Here is a 17753-nt window from a genome sequence, read left to right on the forward strand (position 1 = left end):
TGACACAACACACGGATGGGGGAATTTATCTCGGATCCAGTGGTTTTCTCATGGCAACAGGTCAATTTTTCTGTGAAAAAACAGGCATTAATTGAATTGCCTGAAAAAAAACATTGGGCAAAATATCCTGGAAAAGCTATTTTTTAGCAGAAAAATTTACCGCAGCTAATTATATTCTCCCCTAAAGAAGAGAATAATATATTGACAGTGCCACCCAGAGATTATTGTATAATAGAACACTATTTTTTTCTCATTTATTGTATTTCTTGTTTATACTATGTATACCCGAGCCTCAGTGGTGTGATGTGAAATGTGTGTGTTTGTGCTCTGTGCTGTACAGTATATATGGGCTGTGTGTGTGTGTGTGTGTGTGTGTGTGTGTGTGTGTGTGTGTGTATGTATATATATATATATATATGTATATATTTATATGTATATATATATATATACTGTACCTGAGGCTTATTGCACAGCATTGTTCCAGTACTTGCACTTTGGCTTTGTTAAGATTTCCCGGATGTAACAGGTTAAGGCGACTTGCTAAACAAAGCAAATAGTTATTACTAATGTTTAATTAACCCCTGATGTGCCGAGTGTTATACCTTCCACGTATTACATTGCAACCTCAGTGCTGACAGGGACCCGGTCTGTGACTAACTGCTGCAGAGATTATAAGGCAGAAGCTGACCCGTCCTTACATTGGGCACACAGAAACATGCACACATCATCCCGTGCTCTGATCTGAGTATACAGGTATAGACAGTCTAGTGACAGGAAAATGAGACTGCGCAGAGTGGAGGAGACCGTCCTCAGCTGTATGCTCCTCTGTCAGGTAAGCATGATGGATGGTGACATGTATTACTGCTCTGTGTTACAGAACTCATTCTCATGTACTAACCAGAAGCAGGATAATGTATCTGTGCATCTGACTATACATCAGTCTTTGTATTCAGTCATCTAATGTCCTATGAATGTGGTCATTTAACAGCCTCTATGTGTAGTCATCTATCAGCCCCTTGTATGGTCATCTATCAGCCTATGTGTGGTCACCTATCAGCCTCTGTGTGTGGTCACCTATCAGCCTCTGTGTGGTCACCTATCAGCCTCTGTGTGGTCATCTATCAGCCTCTGCGTGTGGTCACCTATCAGCCTCTATGTGTAGTCATCTATCAGCCCCTTGTATGGTCATCTATCAGCCTTTGTGTGGTCACCTATCAGCCTCTGTGTGTGGTCACCTATCAGACTCTGCGTGTGGTCACCTATCAGCATCTGTGTGGTCATCTATCAGCCTCTGTGTGGTCATCTATCAGCCTCTGTGTGTGGTCATCTATCAGCCTCTGTGTGTGGTCATCTATCAGCCTCTGTGTGTGGTCACCTATCAGCCTCTGTGTGGTCATCTATCAGCCTCTGTGTGGTCATATATCAGCCCCTGTGTATGGTCATCTATCAGCCTCTGTGTGTGGTCACCTATCAGCCTCTGTGTGGTCATCTATCAGCCTCTGTGTGTGGTCACCTATCAGCCTCTGTGTGTGGTCACCTATCAGCCTCTGTGTGTGGTCACCTATCAGCCTCTGTGTGTGGTCACCTATCAGCCTCTGTGTGTGGTCACCTATCAGCCTCTGTGTGGTCATCTATCAGCCTCTGTGTGTGGTCATCTATCAGCCTCTGTGTGTGGTCACCTATCAGCCTCTGTGTGGTCATCTATCAGCCTCTGTGTGGTCATATATCAGCCCCTGTGTATGGTAATCTATCAGCCTCTGTGTGTGGTCACCTAACAGCCTCTGTGTGTGGTCACCTATCAGCCTCTGTGTGGTCATCTATCAGCCTCTGTGTGGTCGTATATCAGCCCCTGTGTATGGTCATCTATCAGCCTCTGTGTGTGGTCACCTATCAGCCTCTGTGTGTAGTCACCTATCAGCCTCTGTGTGTGGTCACCTATCAGCCTCTGTGTGTGGTCATATATAAGCCTCTGTGTGTGGTCACCTATCAGCCTCTGTGTGTGGACACTTATCAGCCTCTGTGTGTGGTCACCTATCAGCCTCTGTGTGGTCATCTATCAGCCTCTATGTGGTCACCTATCAGCCTCTGTGTGGTCATCTATCAGCCTCTGAGTGGTCATCTATCAGACCCTGTGTATGGTCATCTATCAGCCTCTGTGTGTGGTCATCTATCAGCCTCTGTGTGGTCATATATCAGCCTCTGTGTGGTCATATATCAGCCCCTGTGTATGGTCATCTATCAGCCTCTGTGTGGTCATCTATCAGCCTCTGTGTGTGGTCACCTATCAGCCTCTGTGTGGTCATATATCAGCCTCTGTGTGGTCATATATCAGCCCCTGTGTATGGTCATCTATCAGCCTCTGTGTGGTCATCTATCAGCCTCTGTGTGGTCATCTATCAGACCCTGTGTATGGTCATCTATCAGCCTCTGTGTGTGGTCATCTATCAGCCTCTGTGTGTGTGTGGTCATATATCAGCCTCTGTGTGGTCATATATCAGCCCCTGTGTATGGTCATCTATCAGCCTCTGTGTGTGGTCATCTATCAGCCTCTGTGTGGTCATATATCAGCCTCTGTGTGGTCATATATCAGCCCCTGTGTATGGTCATCTATCAGCCTCTGTGTGGTCATCTATCAGCCTCTGTGTGGTCATCTATCAGCCTCTGTGTGGTCATCTATCAGCCTCTGTGTGTGGTCATCTATCAGCCCCTGTGTATGGTCATCTATCAGCCTCTGTGTGGTCATCTATCAGCCTTTGTGTGGTCATATATCAGCCCCTGTGTATGGTCATCTATCAGCCTCTGTGTGGTCATCTATCAGCCACTGATTGTGTGATCATCTATCAGCCTCTCTGTGACCATCTATCAGCCTCTGTGTGATCATCTGTCAGCCTCAGTGTATGGCTTTCTATTAGCTTCTGTGTTTGTGGTCATCTATCAGCCTCACTGTGTGGTCACCTATCAGCCTTGTCACAGCCGCGGCACTGCGGCCGCCGTGCCTACCGCTCAGTGTGCGCTGTGTCTCCCGGTGGTCGTCGCCTCTGGTGGGCTCTGGGTCCCTGCGTCTCGTCGGCGCTGTGTCCGGCGAGCTCCCGGGGTGTGGGCGCCGCCATTGCACCCGCCGTCCACGGGAGTGCAGAGTGCGGGTGACGTCAGCGGCTCCTTCCGCCAATCAGGCCAGGGCGGGGAATTCAAAAGCAGACGCCGGGCAGAGCCTCGGCGCCTGAGTATCGTCTTTACAAAGTGATCACCAGTGCTGCCAGCGTTCAGCGTGTCTCTAAACTGAATGTTTCCTGAGCTTCCAGCATTTCTGTTTATTTCTAAGTGGAACATTTCCCGTGCTCCCAGCTTTCCAGTTTGTTTCTAAACTGAACGCCTCCGGTGCTACCGGTGTTCAGCGTGCTTCATCCTTCAGTGACTTTCAACATCGCTCACAAACTCTACAGTGTCTTTCAACATCGCTCACAAGTTCTTCATTCTTCAGTGACTTTCAACAATGCTCACAAATTCTTCAGTGTCTTTCAACATCGCTCACAAGTTCTTCATTCTTCAGTGACTTTCAACATCGCTCACAAATTCTTCAGTGTCTTTCAACATCGCTCACCAGTTCTTCATTCTTCAGTGTCTTTTCAACATCGCTCACAAGTTCTTCATTCTTCAGTGTCTTTCAAACATCGCTCACAAGTTCTGCAGTGACCTTCAGTATCGTTCACAAGTTTCCCTTTGTCTGTGTGCTTCAGCATCGCGCCCAAACTTTTATTACAATTAAGTTCTTAGCATTATACACCAATTATAATTGCTAAAGTTCTGCATGAGGAAAACCTATATCCGGCCAGGATCATCTGAAGAAACCCTGAGTCCTCAACACTCCCAACCCAGGTCAGTGACAGTATACTCAGGCCACATGGACCCGGGGGATCGGAACCCAGAGTCAAGCGCCATCCAAAACCTGCCTTCCCGAGTTCAGAGTCAGGAGGCGGCACAGGGCCAGGTGATGCAGTATCTCCAGGAATTATCCGGCCGTCTGGATCAAATTCAGGCCTCCCTGGCTTCAGTTGTTCCGGCTCCTGCTCCGGTATCTGCTCCGATAGCTGTTCCCAGTAATATCCAACCCTCGGCTGGAATCAGGTCTCGCCTTCAGCTTCCTACTCCCTCTCGTTATAATGGCAATCCATAGAATTGCCGTGGTTTCCTCAACCAGTGCGAGGTGCACTTTGAACTTCTCCCACACAATTTCCCCACGGATCGGTCCAAAGTGGCATACATTATTTCTTTGCTCGAAGGGTCAGCATTGGATTGGGTGTCTCCATTATGGGAACGATCTCATCCATTGGTTTCCAATTTCACCAATTTCATCGCGTCCTTTCGAAGGATCTTCGATGAGCCCGGCAGAACAACTGCTGCTTCTTCAGACTTGCTTCGTGTCCGTCAGGGCTCCCGTTCTGTGGGACAGTACATGGTTCATTTCCAGACCATTGCCTCTGATTTACGCTGGAATAATGACGCTCTCAGGGCCGCCTTCTGGAACGGGCTCTCTGATCGTCTGAAGAATGATCTGGTTACGAGGGATCTGCCGGATCCTTTAGAAGAGTTGATCTCACTCTGCGTCAAGATGGACCTTCGCATGCAGGAGCGTGGTAGCGAACGTAGCCGGTCGGATCGATCCAGGTTCCGGCTTCCTCCTCCTAAGCAAACGGTTGTACCGAGTCCGGACGAACCTACGCAAATCAACAGATCCAGGCTGTCTCCGGAGGAATGACAGCGCCGTCGTGAGGGGAAACTCTGCCTCTACTGTGGAGCTGCGGATCACTTTATTAAATTCTGCAAGTCCCGTCCGGGAAACGGGCAGGCCTAGCTTGTTCCGGAGGAGTCAAGTTGGGGGTTACGTATAAATCTTCTCCGACGGTGGATTGTCTACTCTCCGTGTCTTTGTTTTCCGAGTCAATTGCCAAATCTTTTAATGCCCTACTGGACTCTGGGGCTGCAGGGAATTTTGTTTCTCTTTCCTGTGTTCAGAGTTTGGGTTTAAAGCTGCAGTCCATCAAACGACCTATTACGTTGACCGCTATCAACGGTACCAAAATATCCAATGGTCTCATTACCAGTCGCACAGAGCCAATCAGGCTACAGGTCGGAGCTCTGCATCAAGAACATTTGGAGATCCTAGTAATTCCGGAGATGCCTCACGATCTTATTCTCGGAATGCTTTGGCTCAAAATTTATAACCCCCATGTCGACTGGAAGTCGTCACAAATATTGTCCTGGAGTTCGTTTTGTCACTCTAGTTGCCTCACTCCCGTTTACCCGCTCCGTACATCTTCCAGGCTGGATGAGGAGCTCATTCCGGAGGCTTATCGGGAGTTTACAGATGTGTTCTCTGAGCAGGCAGCCGATCAGTTACCACCCCATAGACCCTGGGACTGTCCCATTGAGCTTATCCCAGGGAAGATGCCACCTTGGGGTCGCACATATCCCTTGTCATTACCCGAGACCCAAGCTATGTCAGATTATATTAAATCTAATCTTCAGAAAGGGTTCATCCGCCCCTCTACTTCCCCGGCTGGAGCAGGTTTCTTTTTCGTGAAGAAGAAGGACGGGGTAACCATGTATCGATTATCGTGGCTTAAACGATATCACCGTCAAAAATAAATACCCCTTGCCGTTAATTACAGAGCTATTTGATAGGGTTCGTGGAGCTCACGTTTTTACTAAGCTCGACTTAAGAGCAGCCTATAATCTTATACGCATCCGACAAGGGGACGAATGGAAGACTTCCTTCAATACCAGGGACGGGCATTACGAATATCTGGTAATGCCGTTCGGCCTCAGCAATGCCCCTGCCGTTTTCCAGAGTTTCGTAAACTAAATCTTCCGAGATTTGTTATTGCCAAAGCGTAGTGGTGTACTTGGATGACATTCTGATATTTTCCAAGAATCTTGCAGAACACAGAATACAGGTCAAAGAAGTACTTCTCCGTCTACGAAGGAATCGTCTCTACGGCAAGATTTCCAAATGTACCTTCGAGGTTCCTTGAATTCCGTTCCTCGGTTATGTCATCTCGGGTACGGAGCTTCGCATGGATCCGGAAAAACTTACTGCCATTCGGGATTGGAATGAAAGCAGTACAGAGATTCCTGGGCTTTGCAAATTACTACAGGAAATTCATTAACGGATTCTCCACCATTGTTGCACCCATTACTGCCTTGACCAAAAAGGGGTCAGACCCAAGTCTCTGGTCTCCTGAAGCTGTAGAAACATTTGCTCGGTTGAAATCAGCTTTTATGTCAGCCCCGGTACTCCAACAGCCGAATTCCTCTGAACCATTCTTCTTGGAAGTCGATGCCTCCTCAGTCGGTATCGGTGCCGTTCTGTCTCAGTACTCTTCTGATGGGAAACTGCATCCTTGTGGTTTCCATTCTCGTAAGTTCCTCCCTGCTGAGCGAAACTACACTATTGGAGATCAGGAACTTTTAGCAATAAAATCCGCCCTAGAAGAATGGAGGTACTTACTGGAAGGGGCTAAACATCTAATTACCATTTACACCGATCACAAGAACTTATGGTATATCAAAACTGCCCAATGCTTAAATCCCCGTCAAGCTAGATGGGCACTCTTCTTCACTCGGTTCTCGTTTGTTATTAAGTACCGGTCTGGGACTCTCAATGGTAAAGCTGATGCTCTGTCTAGTTCACTAACGGCCTCGGATGAAGAAAATTCCTCTGAAAAGAGTTTGATTCTCAGTCCAGTTTCCATTTCAGCAGCTCCCACTTCTCTAGGTCCCCCTCCTGGAAGAATGTCTGTACCAGTTGAACTTCGACCAAAGTTACTACAGTGGGCCCATATCTCCAAGTTCTCCGGTCATCCAGGAGTCCCAAAAATGTGCGAGTTTCTGCGAAGGTCATATTGGTGGGACACCATGAAGAGAGATATACAAGATTATGTTAATTCTTATCCTCAATGTGCCCAGCACAAAACTCTTCATCTGCCTCCGGCTGGTTTGCTTCGTCCACTGCCCATTCCTAGGAAACCTAGGAACCATATTTTTATGGACTTTATTACCGAATTACCCCTCTCCAAGGGTTACAATACCATCTGGGTGATTATTGACCGCTTTTCCAAAATGGCACATTTCATTCCGTTGACTGGTCTGCCAATGGCTCCCAAGTTGGCTCTTCTATTTATCCGAGAACACTTCCGCCTGCACGGGTTACCACAGGAGGTAGTTTCTGATCGAGGGGCACAGTTCACTGCAAGATTTTGGAGGGCTCTTTGCTCAGCTTTACAAATAAAACTCAAGTTCTCGTCTGCTTACCATCCTCAAACCAATGGGCAAACAGAATGCGTCAACCAAGATTTAGAGACTTTTCTCTGCGTTTATCTCTCTCCTTCACAGGATGACTGGGTAGAACTGTTACCCTGGGCTGAGTTTGCCCATAATCATCTGTATCACTTCTCTACTGGCGAGTCCCCATTCTTCATTAATTATGGATTCTATCCACGAGTTCCAGAATTACCACTCCTTCCTTCGGAGAATGTTCCTGCTGTGGCTTCCACTTTACGGCACTTCAGTCAAATCTGGAGTAGGATTCATGCTAATCTCAAGAAAATCTCTAGCCGATACAAATTCTTTGCGGACAAGAAACGGCGGGCAGCTCCTCAATACAAAGTCGGCGATAGGGTATGGCTCTCTACCCGCAATCTTCGTTTAAGAGTACCCGCTATGAAATTTGCTCCGAGATTCATTTGTCCTTACCCCGTCTTGCAAGTCCTGAACCCTGTTGTCTGCAAATTGGGTTTGCCTTCTCACTTTCGGGTACCAAATTCTTTCCATGTTTCTCTCCTTCGTCCTCTCATTTTAAATTGTTTCCATTCGGAGTCTCCTAGCCCAATCCCGGTGGAGACCGAAGCTGGAACAGAATTTGAAATCAAGTCTATTCTTGACTCTCGTTACTTTCACAAGAATCTACAATATCTGGTAGAATGGAAAGGTTATGGGCCTGAAGAAAGAAGTTGGGTTAAAGCTTCTGAAGTCTCTGCTCCTCGACTAGTTCGGATCTTTCATTCCAGGCATCCAACGAAACCAGGAAAGTGTCCAGGGGCAACTCCTAGAGGAGGGGGTACTGTCACAGCCGCGGCACTGCGGCCGCCGTGCCTACCGCTCCATGTGCGCTGGGTCTCCCGGTGGTCGTCGCCTCCGGTGGGCTCTGGGTCCCTGCGTCTCGTCGGCGCTGTGTCCGGCGGGCTCCCGGGGTGTGGGCGCTGCCATTGCACCCGGCGTCCACGGGAGTGCAGAGTGCGGGTGACGTCAGCGGCTTCTTCCGCCAATCAGGCCAGGGCGGGGAATTCAAAAGCAGACGCCGGGCAGAGCCTCGGCGCCTGAGTATCGTCTTTACAAAGTGATCACCAGTGCTGCCAGCGTTCAGCGTGTCTCTAAACTGAATGTTCCCTGAGCTTCCAGCATTTCTGTTTATTTCTAAGTGGAACATTTCCCGAACTTCCAGCTTTCCAGTTTGTCTCTAAACTGAACGCCTCCGGTGCTACCAGCGTTTAGCGTGCTTCATCTTTCAGTGACTTTCAACATCGCTCACAAACTCTACAGTGTCTTTCAACATCGCTCACAAGTTCTTCATTCTTCAGTGACTTTCAACATCGCTCACAAATTCTTCAGTGTCTTTCAACATCGCTCGCAAGTTCTTCATTCTTCAGTGACTTTCAACATCGCTCACAAATTCTTCAGTGTCTTTCAACATCACTCACCAGTTCTTAATTCTTCAGTGTCTTTTCAACATCGCTCACAAGTTCTTCATTCTTCAGTGTCTTTCAAACATCGCTCACAAGTTCTGCAGTGACCTTCAGCATCGTTCACAAGGTTTCCTTCGTCTGTGTGCTTCAGCATCGCGCCCAAACTTTTATTACAATTAAGTTCTTAGCATTATACACCAATTATAACTGCTAAAGTTCTGCATGAGGAAAACCTATATCGGCCATCTCTACTCCGGCCCAGCTGTGGTTCCTCTTCCCGATCATCGGAAGAAACCCCGAGTCCTCAACACTCCCAACCCAGGTCAGTGACAAGCCTCTGTGTGTGGTCATCTATCAGCCTCTGTGTGAGGTCACCTATCAGTGTCTGTGTGTGGTCATCTATCAGCCTATGTGTGTGGTCATCTATCAGCCTCTGTGCGTGATCATCTATCAGCCTCTGTGTGTGGTCATCTATCAGCCTCTGTGTGTGGTCATCTATCAGCCTCTGTGTGTGGTCATCTATCAGCCTCTATGTGTGGTCATCTATCAGCCTATGTGTGTGGTCGTCTATCAGCCTATGTGTGTGGTCATCTATCAGCCTCTGTGCGTGATCATCTATCAGCCTCTGTGTGTGGTCATCTATCAGCCTCTGTGTGTGGTCATCTATCAGCCTCTGTGTGAGGTCATCTATCAGCCTCTATGTGTGATCGTCTATCAGCCTCTGTGTGGTCATCTATCAGCATATGTGTGTGGTCATCTATCAGCCTCTGTGTTTGATCATCTATCAGCCTCTTTGTGTGGTCATCTATCAGCCTCAGTGTGTGTGATCATCTACCAGTCTCAGTGTGTGTGATCATCTATCAGCCTCTGTGTGTGGTCATCTATCAGCCTATGTGTGGTCATCTATCAGCCTCAGTGTGTGGTCATCTATCAGCATATGTGTGGTCATCTACAGGGCCTTGCTAAAGTATTCACCCCCCTTTGCATTTTTCATGTTTTGTTGCCTCACAACCTGGAATTAAAATGGATTGTTTGAAGGTTTGCATCATTTCAGTCACAGAACATGGCTACAACTTTGACGATGTTTTTTTCTCTTACGTCCTAGAGGACGCTGGGGACTCCGTAAGGACCATGGGGTATAGACGGGCTCCGCAGGAGATAGGGCACCTAAAAAGAACTTTGACTATGGGTGTGCACTGGCTCCTCCCTCTATGCCCCTCCTCCACACCTCAGTTAGATCTTGTGCCCAGAGGAGAATGGGTGCACTGCAGAGAGCTCTCCAGAGTTTTCTGTTGAAGAAGAATTTTGTTAGGTTTTTTATTTTCAGGGAGTTTTGTTGGCAACAGGCTCCCTGCATCGTGGGACCGAGGAGAGAGAAGCAGAGCTGGCTTGTCAAGTTGGGCACTGCTTCTAAGGCTACTGGACACCATTAGCTCCAGAGGGAGTCGGAACACAGGTCTCACCTGGGGTTCGTCCCGGAGCCGCACCGCCGTCCTCCTCACAGATGCCGAAGAGAGAAGCCGGATAGAGAAGGCAGAAGACATCTTAGGCGGCAGAAGACATCAGATCTTCATGAGGTAAGGTGCGCAGCTCCCAGTCACACACACACAGAGCAGCACTGAAGGGTGCAGGGCGCAGGGGGGGGGGGGGGGGGGGGGGCGCCCTGGGCAGCAATAAACCTCACATTTGGGCAAATACAGTTTGATCAGGCTGCGGAGGCAGTAAATCTATGATCCCCCGCCATTTTTATTGAAAAATCACTGGGACCGAAGCCCGCCGTCGGGTGGGCGGGGCTTGATCCTCAGCACTAACCAGCGCCATTTTCTCCACAGAAGCTGCATGAGGAAAACGCTGGCTCCCTGGTCTCTCCCCTGCTGAACTACACAGGCTGTAAAAAAGAGGAGGGGGGCACATTAGCGACGCAGTGAGTGGGAACTGGCATATTATATATAGAAAAGCGCTATCTGGACATATTTTTTCCAGTGTTTTAAGCGCTGGTGTGTGCTGGCATACTCTCTCTCTGTCTCTCCTTAGGGCCTGGTTGGGGTTTTGTCCCCTTATAGGTTAATCCCTGTGTGTGTGGAGTGTCGGTACGTGTGTGTCGACATGTCTGAGGCGGAAGGCTTCTCCAAGGAGGAGGTGGAGCAAATGAGTGGTGTGTCCCCGTTGGTTGTGCCGACTCAGGATTGGATGGACATGTGGCATATGTTGAATGCAAGTGTGGCATCTTTGCATAAAAGGCTTGATAAGGCTGAATTAGGGGGGACATCAGGGGGTCAATCCTCGGATTGGACCGACTCACAGGGCCCGTCAGGGTCTCAAAAGCGTCCCTTAACACAAGACACTACTACTGACACGGATTCTGATTCCAGTGTCGACTATGACGAAGTAAAATTGCACCCTAGGGTGATAAAACCATTCAGTGTATGATTGTGGCAATAAGGGATGTGTTGCATATTGTGGATGAACCCTCGGTCCCCGACACAAGGGTACACATGTTTAAGGAAAAGAAACAGATTATTAACTTTCCCACATCTCATGAATTGAATGATTTCTTTGGAAAAGCTTGGGAGACTCCGGATAAGAGACCGCAGATCCCCAAAAGAATTTATATGGCATACCCCTTCCCTAAGCAGATTTGGGAATCACCCCCCACTGTGGACAAGGCCCTGACGCGCTTGTCCAAGAAAGTGGCGCTACCGTCTCCTGACACAGCACCCATTAAGGACCCTGCAGATCGCAGGCAAGAAACTACATTAAAGTGTATTTATTCTCATACGGGTGCTGTGCTAAGACCGACAATTGCGTCGGCATGGGTGTGTAGCGCAATTGCAGCTTGGACAGATGAGCTGACAGATCAATTTGATAATATGGATAAGGATACTATATTCCTAACTCTAGCCCATATTAAAGACACAGTCTTATTTATGAGGGATGCTCACAGGGACATTGGATTGCTAGCTTCTAGGGCCAATGCCATGTCTGTCTCAGCGAGAAGATCCTTATGGACTCGCCAATGGACGGGTGATGCGGATTCCAAAAAGCATATGGAAGTACTACCCTATAAGGGTGATGTATTGTTTGGGGATGGGCTGACGGACCTGGTTTCCACAGCTACAGCAGGTAAATCAAATTTTTTACCATATGTTCCCCAACAGCAAAAGAAAGTAACACCCTATCAGATGCAGTCATTTCGGTCGCACAAGTCCAAAAGAGGTCGGGGATCCTCCTTCCTCGCCAGAGGTAAGGGCAGAGGCAAGAGAGCATCTGCTTCGGCAGGTGCCCAGGAACAAAAGTCCTCCCCGGCTGCTCCAAAACCCACAGCATGACGCTCGGGCTTCCCTGAGGGAGTCCGCACCGGTGGGGGCACGTCTTCGACTTTTCAGTCAGGCCTGGGTCAGTTCGGACCTGAATCCCTGGGTGTTGGAAATAGTTTCCCAGGGTTACAAATTGGAATTCGAGGAGGTGCCCCCGCGCCGATTTTTCAAATTGGCCCTACCAGCTTCCACATCGGAAAGGGATATAGTGTTAGCTGCAATTCAAACGCTGTGTATACAGCAAGTGATAATCAAGGTTCCCCTGCACCAGCAGGGAAGAGGTTACTACTCAACCCTATTTGTGGTCCCGAAACCGGACGGTTCGGTCAGACCTATTTTGAATCTGAAATCCCTAAACCTGTACATAAAAAGATTCAAATTCAAAATGGAATCTCTCAGAGCGATAATAGCCAACATGGAGGAGGGGGAGTTTATGGTGTCTCTGGACATAAAGGATGCGTACCTTCATGTCCCCATATATGCCTCTCAATACCTGAGATTCGCTGTACAGGATTGTCATTACCAATTTCAGACGTTGCCGTTTGGACTCTCCACGGCCCCGAGGATTTTCACCAAGATAATGGCGGAAATGATGGTGGTCCTGCGCAAGCATGGAGTCACAATTATCCCATACTTGGACGATCTCCTGATAAAAGCGAGATCAAGGGAGAAATTGCTGAGCAGTGTGGCGCTCTCTCTGAGAGTGCTCCAGCAACATGGTTGGATTCTAAATCTACCGAAGTCACAGTTGATTCCGACAACTCGACTACCGTTCCTAGGTATGATACTGGATACGGAACAAATGAAGGTCTTCCTCCCAATAGAGAAAGCCCAAGACATCCAGAACATGGTCAGAGACCTGCTAAAACCGAAAAGGGTGTCAGTTCACCAATGCACTCGAGTTCTGGGGAAAATGGTGGTGGCCTACGAGGCCATTCCCTTCGGAAGGTTCCATGCAAGGACTTTTCAATGGGACCTTCTGGACAAGTGGTCAGGGTCCCATCTGCACTTACATCGGAAAATAACTCTGTCCCCAGGAACCAGCGTGTCCCTCCTGTGGTGGTTGCAAAGTGCTCACCTGCTGGAGGGTCGCCGGTTCGGGATTCAGGACTGGATCCTGGTTACCACGGACGCGAGCCTCCGAGGATGGGGAGCGGTCACACAGGGAAAAATTTTTCAGGGTCTTTGGTCAGACCAGGAGTCCTGTCTACACATCAATGTGTTGGAACTCAGGGCCATTTACAACGGCCTTCGACAAGCGGAGAGTTTTCTTCTAAACCTACCGGTTCTGATTCAATCAGACAATGTCACAGCAGTGGCTCATGTGAACCGCCAAGGCGGGACAAGAAGCAGAGTCGCGATGGTGGAAGCCACAAGGATCCTTCGCTGGGTGGAAAATCATGTAAGCGCTCTGTCGGCTGTCTTCATTCCGGGAGTGGACAACTGGGAAGCAGACTTCCTCAGCAGACACGATCTCCATCCAGGAGAGTGGGGACTTCATCAAGAAGTCTTTGCAGACGTAACACATCTTTGGGGAACTCCTCAAATAGACATGATGGCGTCACGCCTCAACAAAAAACTTCGGAGGTATTGCGCCAGGTCTCGGGACCCTCAGGCAGTAGCAGTAGACGCTCTGGTAACACCGTGGGTGTTCAAATCGGTCTACGTGTTTCCTCCTCTTCCTCTCATCACAAAAGTGTTGAGGATCATAAGACGAAGAAGAGTACAGACGATACTCGTTGTCCCAGACTGGCCTCGAAGGGCCTGGTACTCGGATCTACAAGAGAATCTCACAGGAGATCCCTGACCTCTTCCTCTGAGGGAAGACCTGTTGCAGCAGGGGCCCTGTGTATTTCAAGACTTACCGCGGTTACGTTTGATGGCATGTCGGTTGAACGCCGAATCCTAGCAAAAAAGGGGATTCCGGAAGAGGTCATCCCTACTTTAATAAAGGCTAGGAAGGAGGTGACGATAAAACATTATCACCGTATCTGGCGAAAGTATGTGTCTTGGTGTGAGACCAAGAATGCACCTACGGAAGATTTTCATCTGGGTCGTCTTCTCCACTTCCTACAGACAGGAGTGGATATGGGCCTGAAATTAGGCTCTGTTAAGGTACAGATTTCGGCCCTCTCGATTTTCTTTCAGAAGGAATTGGCTTCTCTTCCAGAAGTCTAGACGTTTGTAAAGGGAGTGCTGCACATCCAGCCCCCTTTTGTGCCTCCAGTGGCACCATGGGACCTGAACGTGGTGTTGCAGTTCCTAAAATCATACTGGTTTGAACCGCTTAACAAGGTTGAGTTGAAATTTCTTACCTGGAAGGTGGTCATGTTGTTGGCCTTAGCATCAGCATGGCGAGTGTCAGAATTGGCGGCTTTGTCACACAAAAGCCCCTACTTGATTTTTCATGTGGATCGAGCTGAATTGAGGACACGTCCGCAATTTTTGCCTAAAGTGGTTTCTTCGTTCCATATGAATCAACCTATTGTGGTCCCTGTGGCTACAAGTGACCTGGAGGATTCCAGATCCCTGGACGTAGTCAGGGCCTTAAAAATTTATGTAGCCAGGACGGCTAGAATTAGGAAAACAGAGGCTCTGTTTGTCCTGTATGCGGCCAATAAGATTGGCGCTCCTGCTTCGAAGCAGACTATTGCTCGCTGGATCTGTAATACGATTCAGCAGGGCTCACTCTACGGCTGGATTGCCGGTACCAAATTCGGTTAAGGCCCATTCCACTAGGAAGGTGGGCTCTTCTTGAGCGGCTGCCCGAGGCGTCTCGGCATTACAACTTTGCCGAGCGGCGACTTGGTCGGGGTCAAACACTTTTGCTAAATTCTACAAGTTTGATACCCTGGCTGATGAGGACCTAGCGTTTGCTCAGTCGGTGCTGCAGAGTCATACGCACTCTCCCGCCCGATTGGATGCTTTGGTATAAACCCCATGGTCCTTACAGAGTCCCCAGCATCCTCTAGGACGTAAGAGAAAATAAGATGTTAAACCTACCGGTAAATCTATTTCTCCTAGTCCGTAGAGGATGCTGGGCGCCCGTCCCAGTGCGGAAACTCTGCATGACTTGTATATAGTTGTTGCTTACATAAGGGTTATGTTACAGTTGACATCGGTCTTGGACCGTTACTGTCGTTTGTTCATACTGTTAACTGGTTATGTATGTTCCAGGTTACATGGTATGATTGGTGTGGGCTGGTATGAATCTTGCCCTTGGATTGCTAAATCCTGCCTTGTATTGTCCATCTCCTCTGGGCACAGTTCTCTAACTGAGGTCTGGAGGAGGGGCATAGAGGGAGGAGCCAGTGCACACCCATAGTCAAAGTTATTTTTAGGTGCCCTATCTCCTGCGGAGCCCGTCTATACCCCATGGTCCTTACGGAGTCCCCAGCATCCTCTACGGACTAGGAGAAATAGATTTACCGGTAGGTTTAAAATCTTATTTTTTTTTATTGTGAAGCAAACAACAAATAGGACAAAATAACAGAAAACTTCAGCGTGTATAACTATTCACCCCCCTAAAGTCAGTACTTTGTAGAGCCACCTTTTGCGGCAATTAAGCTGCAAGTCGCTTTGGATAAGTCTCTAGGAGCTTGCCACATCTTGCCACTGGGATTTTTGCCCATTCCTCAAGGCAAAACTGCTCCAGCTCCTTCATGTTGGATGGTTTCCGCTTGTGAACAGCAATCTCATACCCTCCAACATGACCCGCCCCACTAGGTACAAAATGCTCTGTTTCTGGACTTCCCTCTTACTTTATTATTGCCATCACCTAGTGATGTACCTAGTGGGGCGGGTCATGTTGGAGGGTCTGCAATCTTCAAGTCTGACCACAGATTCTCAACTGGATTGAGATCTGGGATTTAACTAGGCCATTCCAACACATTTAAATGTTTCCCCTTAAACCACTCGAGTGTTGCTTTAGCAGCATGCTTCGGGTCATAGTCCTGCTGGAAGGTGAACCTCCGTCCAAGTCTCAAATCACAGGCAGACTGAAACAGGTTTTACTCAAGAATATCCCTGTATTTAGCACCATCCATATTTCCCTCGACTCGAAACAGTTTCCCAGTCCCTGCTGCTGAAAAACATCCCCACAGCATGATGCTGCCACCACCATGCTTCACTGTGGGGATGGTGTTCTGGGGGTGATGGGATGTGTTGGGTTTGCGCCAAACATAGCGTTTTCCTTGGTGGCCGAAAAGTTCATTATTAGTCTCAGCTGACCAGAGCACCTTCCTCCATACATTTGGGGGGTCGTCCACATGCCTTTTGGCAAACTCAAAATGTGTCTTCTTATTTTTAACACTAAGTAATGGTTTTTGTCTGGCCACTCTTCCATAAAGCCCAGCTCTATGGAGTGTACGGCTTATTGTGGTCACATGCGCAGATACACCAGTCTCTACTGTGGAGCTCTGCAGCTCCTTCAGGGTTACCTTTGGTCTCTTTGCTGCCTCTCTGATTAATGCCCTCTTTGCCTGGTCTGTGAGTTTTGGTGGCCGTCCCTCTCTTGGCAGGTTTGTTGTGGTACCACGTTCTTTCCATTTGAAGATGATGGATTTGATGGTGCTCCGGGGGATCATCAAAGATTTGGATATTTTTTTATAACCCAACCCTGACCTGTACTTCTCAACAACTTTGTCCCTGACTTGTTTGGAGAGCTCGTTGGTCTTCATGGTGTGATGCCTCTTGCTTAGTGGTGTTGCAGTCTTTGGGGCCATTCAGAAAAGGTGTGTTTATACTGACAGATCACGTGACACTTAGACTGCACATAGGTGGACTTCATTTCACTAAGTATGTGACTTCTGAAGGTAATCGGTTGCATCAGAACTTTTGAGGGGCTTCATAGCAAAGGGGGTGAATACTTATGCACATGCCAATTTTCAGATTTTTATTTATAAAAATTATTTTTTATATACATTTTTCTCATTTCACTTCACCAACTTAGACTATTTTGTGCAGATCCATCACATAAAATTCAGATAAAAATAAATAAAAATAAATTACAGGTTGTAATTTAACAAAATAGGTAAAAAGCCAAGGGGGTGAATACTTTAGCAAGGCACTTTATCAGCATCAGTGTGTGGTCATGAATCAGCCTATGTGTGTTCATCTATCAGCCTCAGTGTGTGGTCATCTATCAGCATATGTGTGTGGTCATGAATCAGCCTATGTGTGTTCGTCTATCAGCCTCAGTGTGGTCATCTATCAGCCTCAGTGTGTGGTCATCTATCAGCATATGTGTGGTCATCTATCAGCCTCTGTGTGTGATGATCTATCAGCCTATGTGTGTGGTCATCTATCAGCCTCTGTGTGTGATCATCTATCAGCCTCAGTGTGTGTGGTCATCTATCAGCCTCTGTGTGTGATCATCTATCAGCCCCTGTGTGTGATCATCTATCAGCCTCAGTGTGTGTGGTCATCTATCAGCCTCAGGGTGTGTGGTCATCTATCAGCCTATGTGTGGTCATCTAACAGCCTCAGTGTGTGGTCATATATCAGCCTCAGTGTGTGTGGTCATTTATCAGCCCCTGTGTGTGGTCTTCTATCATCTTCTGTGTGTGGTCATCTATCAGCCTCTGTGTGGTCATCTATCAGTCTATGTATGTGGTTCTCTATCAGCCTCTACATGTGTGGTCATCTATCAGACTGTACATGTGTCGTCATCTATCAACCTTTGTATGTGGTCTAC

At 48.0% G+C, this 17753-nt stretch overlaps 1 protein-coding gene across 1 annotated transcript in view; it reads left to right on the forward strand.

Moving 5' to 3' along the window:
- Positions 1 to 617: 617 nt before the first annotated feature.
- The window catches only part of LOC134993276 (protein sel-1 homolog 3-like), a 161582-nt gene continuing 144446 nt past the window's right edge, over positions 618 to 17753 (forward strand). The window contains exon 1 of the mRNA XM_063950860.1: positions 618 to 832. Within this exon, the coding sequence (XP_063806930.1) occupies positions 779 to 832 (54 nt within the window). The 5' untranslated portion in view covers positions 618 to 778. The remainder of the gene's footprint in view (positions 833 to 17753) is intronic.

Source organism: Pseudophryne corroboree, chromosome 2 (assembly GCF_028390025.1).
Source record: "Pseudophryne corroboree isolate aPseCor3 chromosome 2, aPseCor3.hap2, whole genome shotgun sequence".
NCBI classification, from domain to species: domain Eukaryota; kingdom Metazoa; phylum Chordata; class Amphibia; order Anura; family Myobatrachidae; genus Pseudophryne; species Pseudophryne corroboree.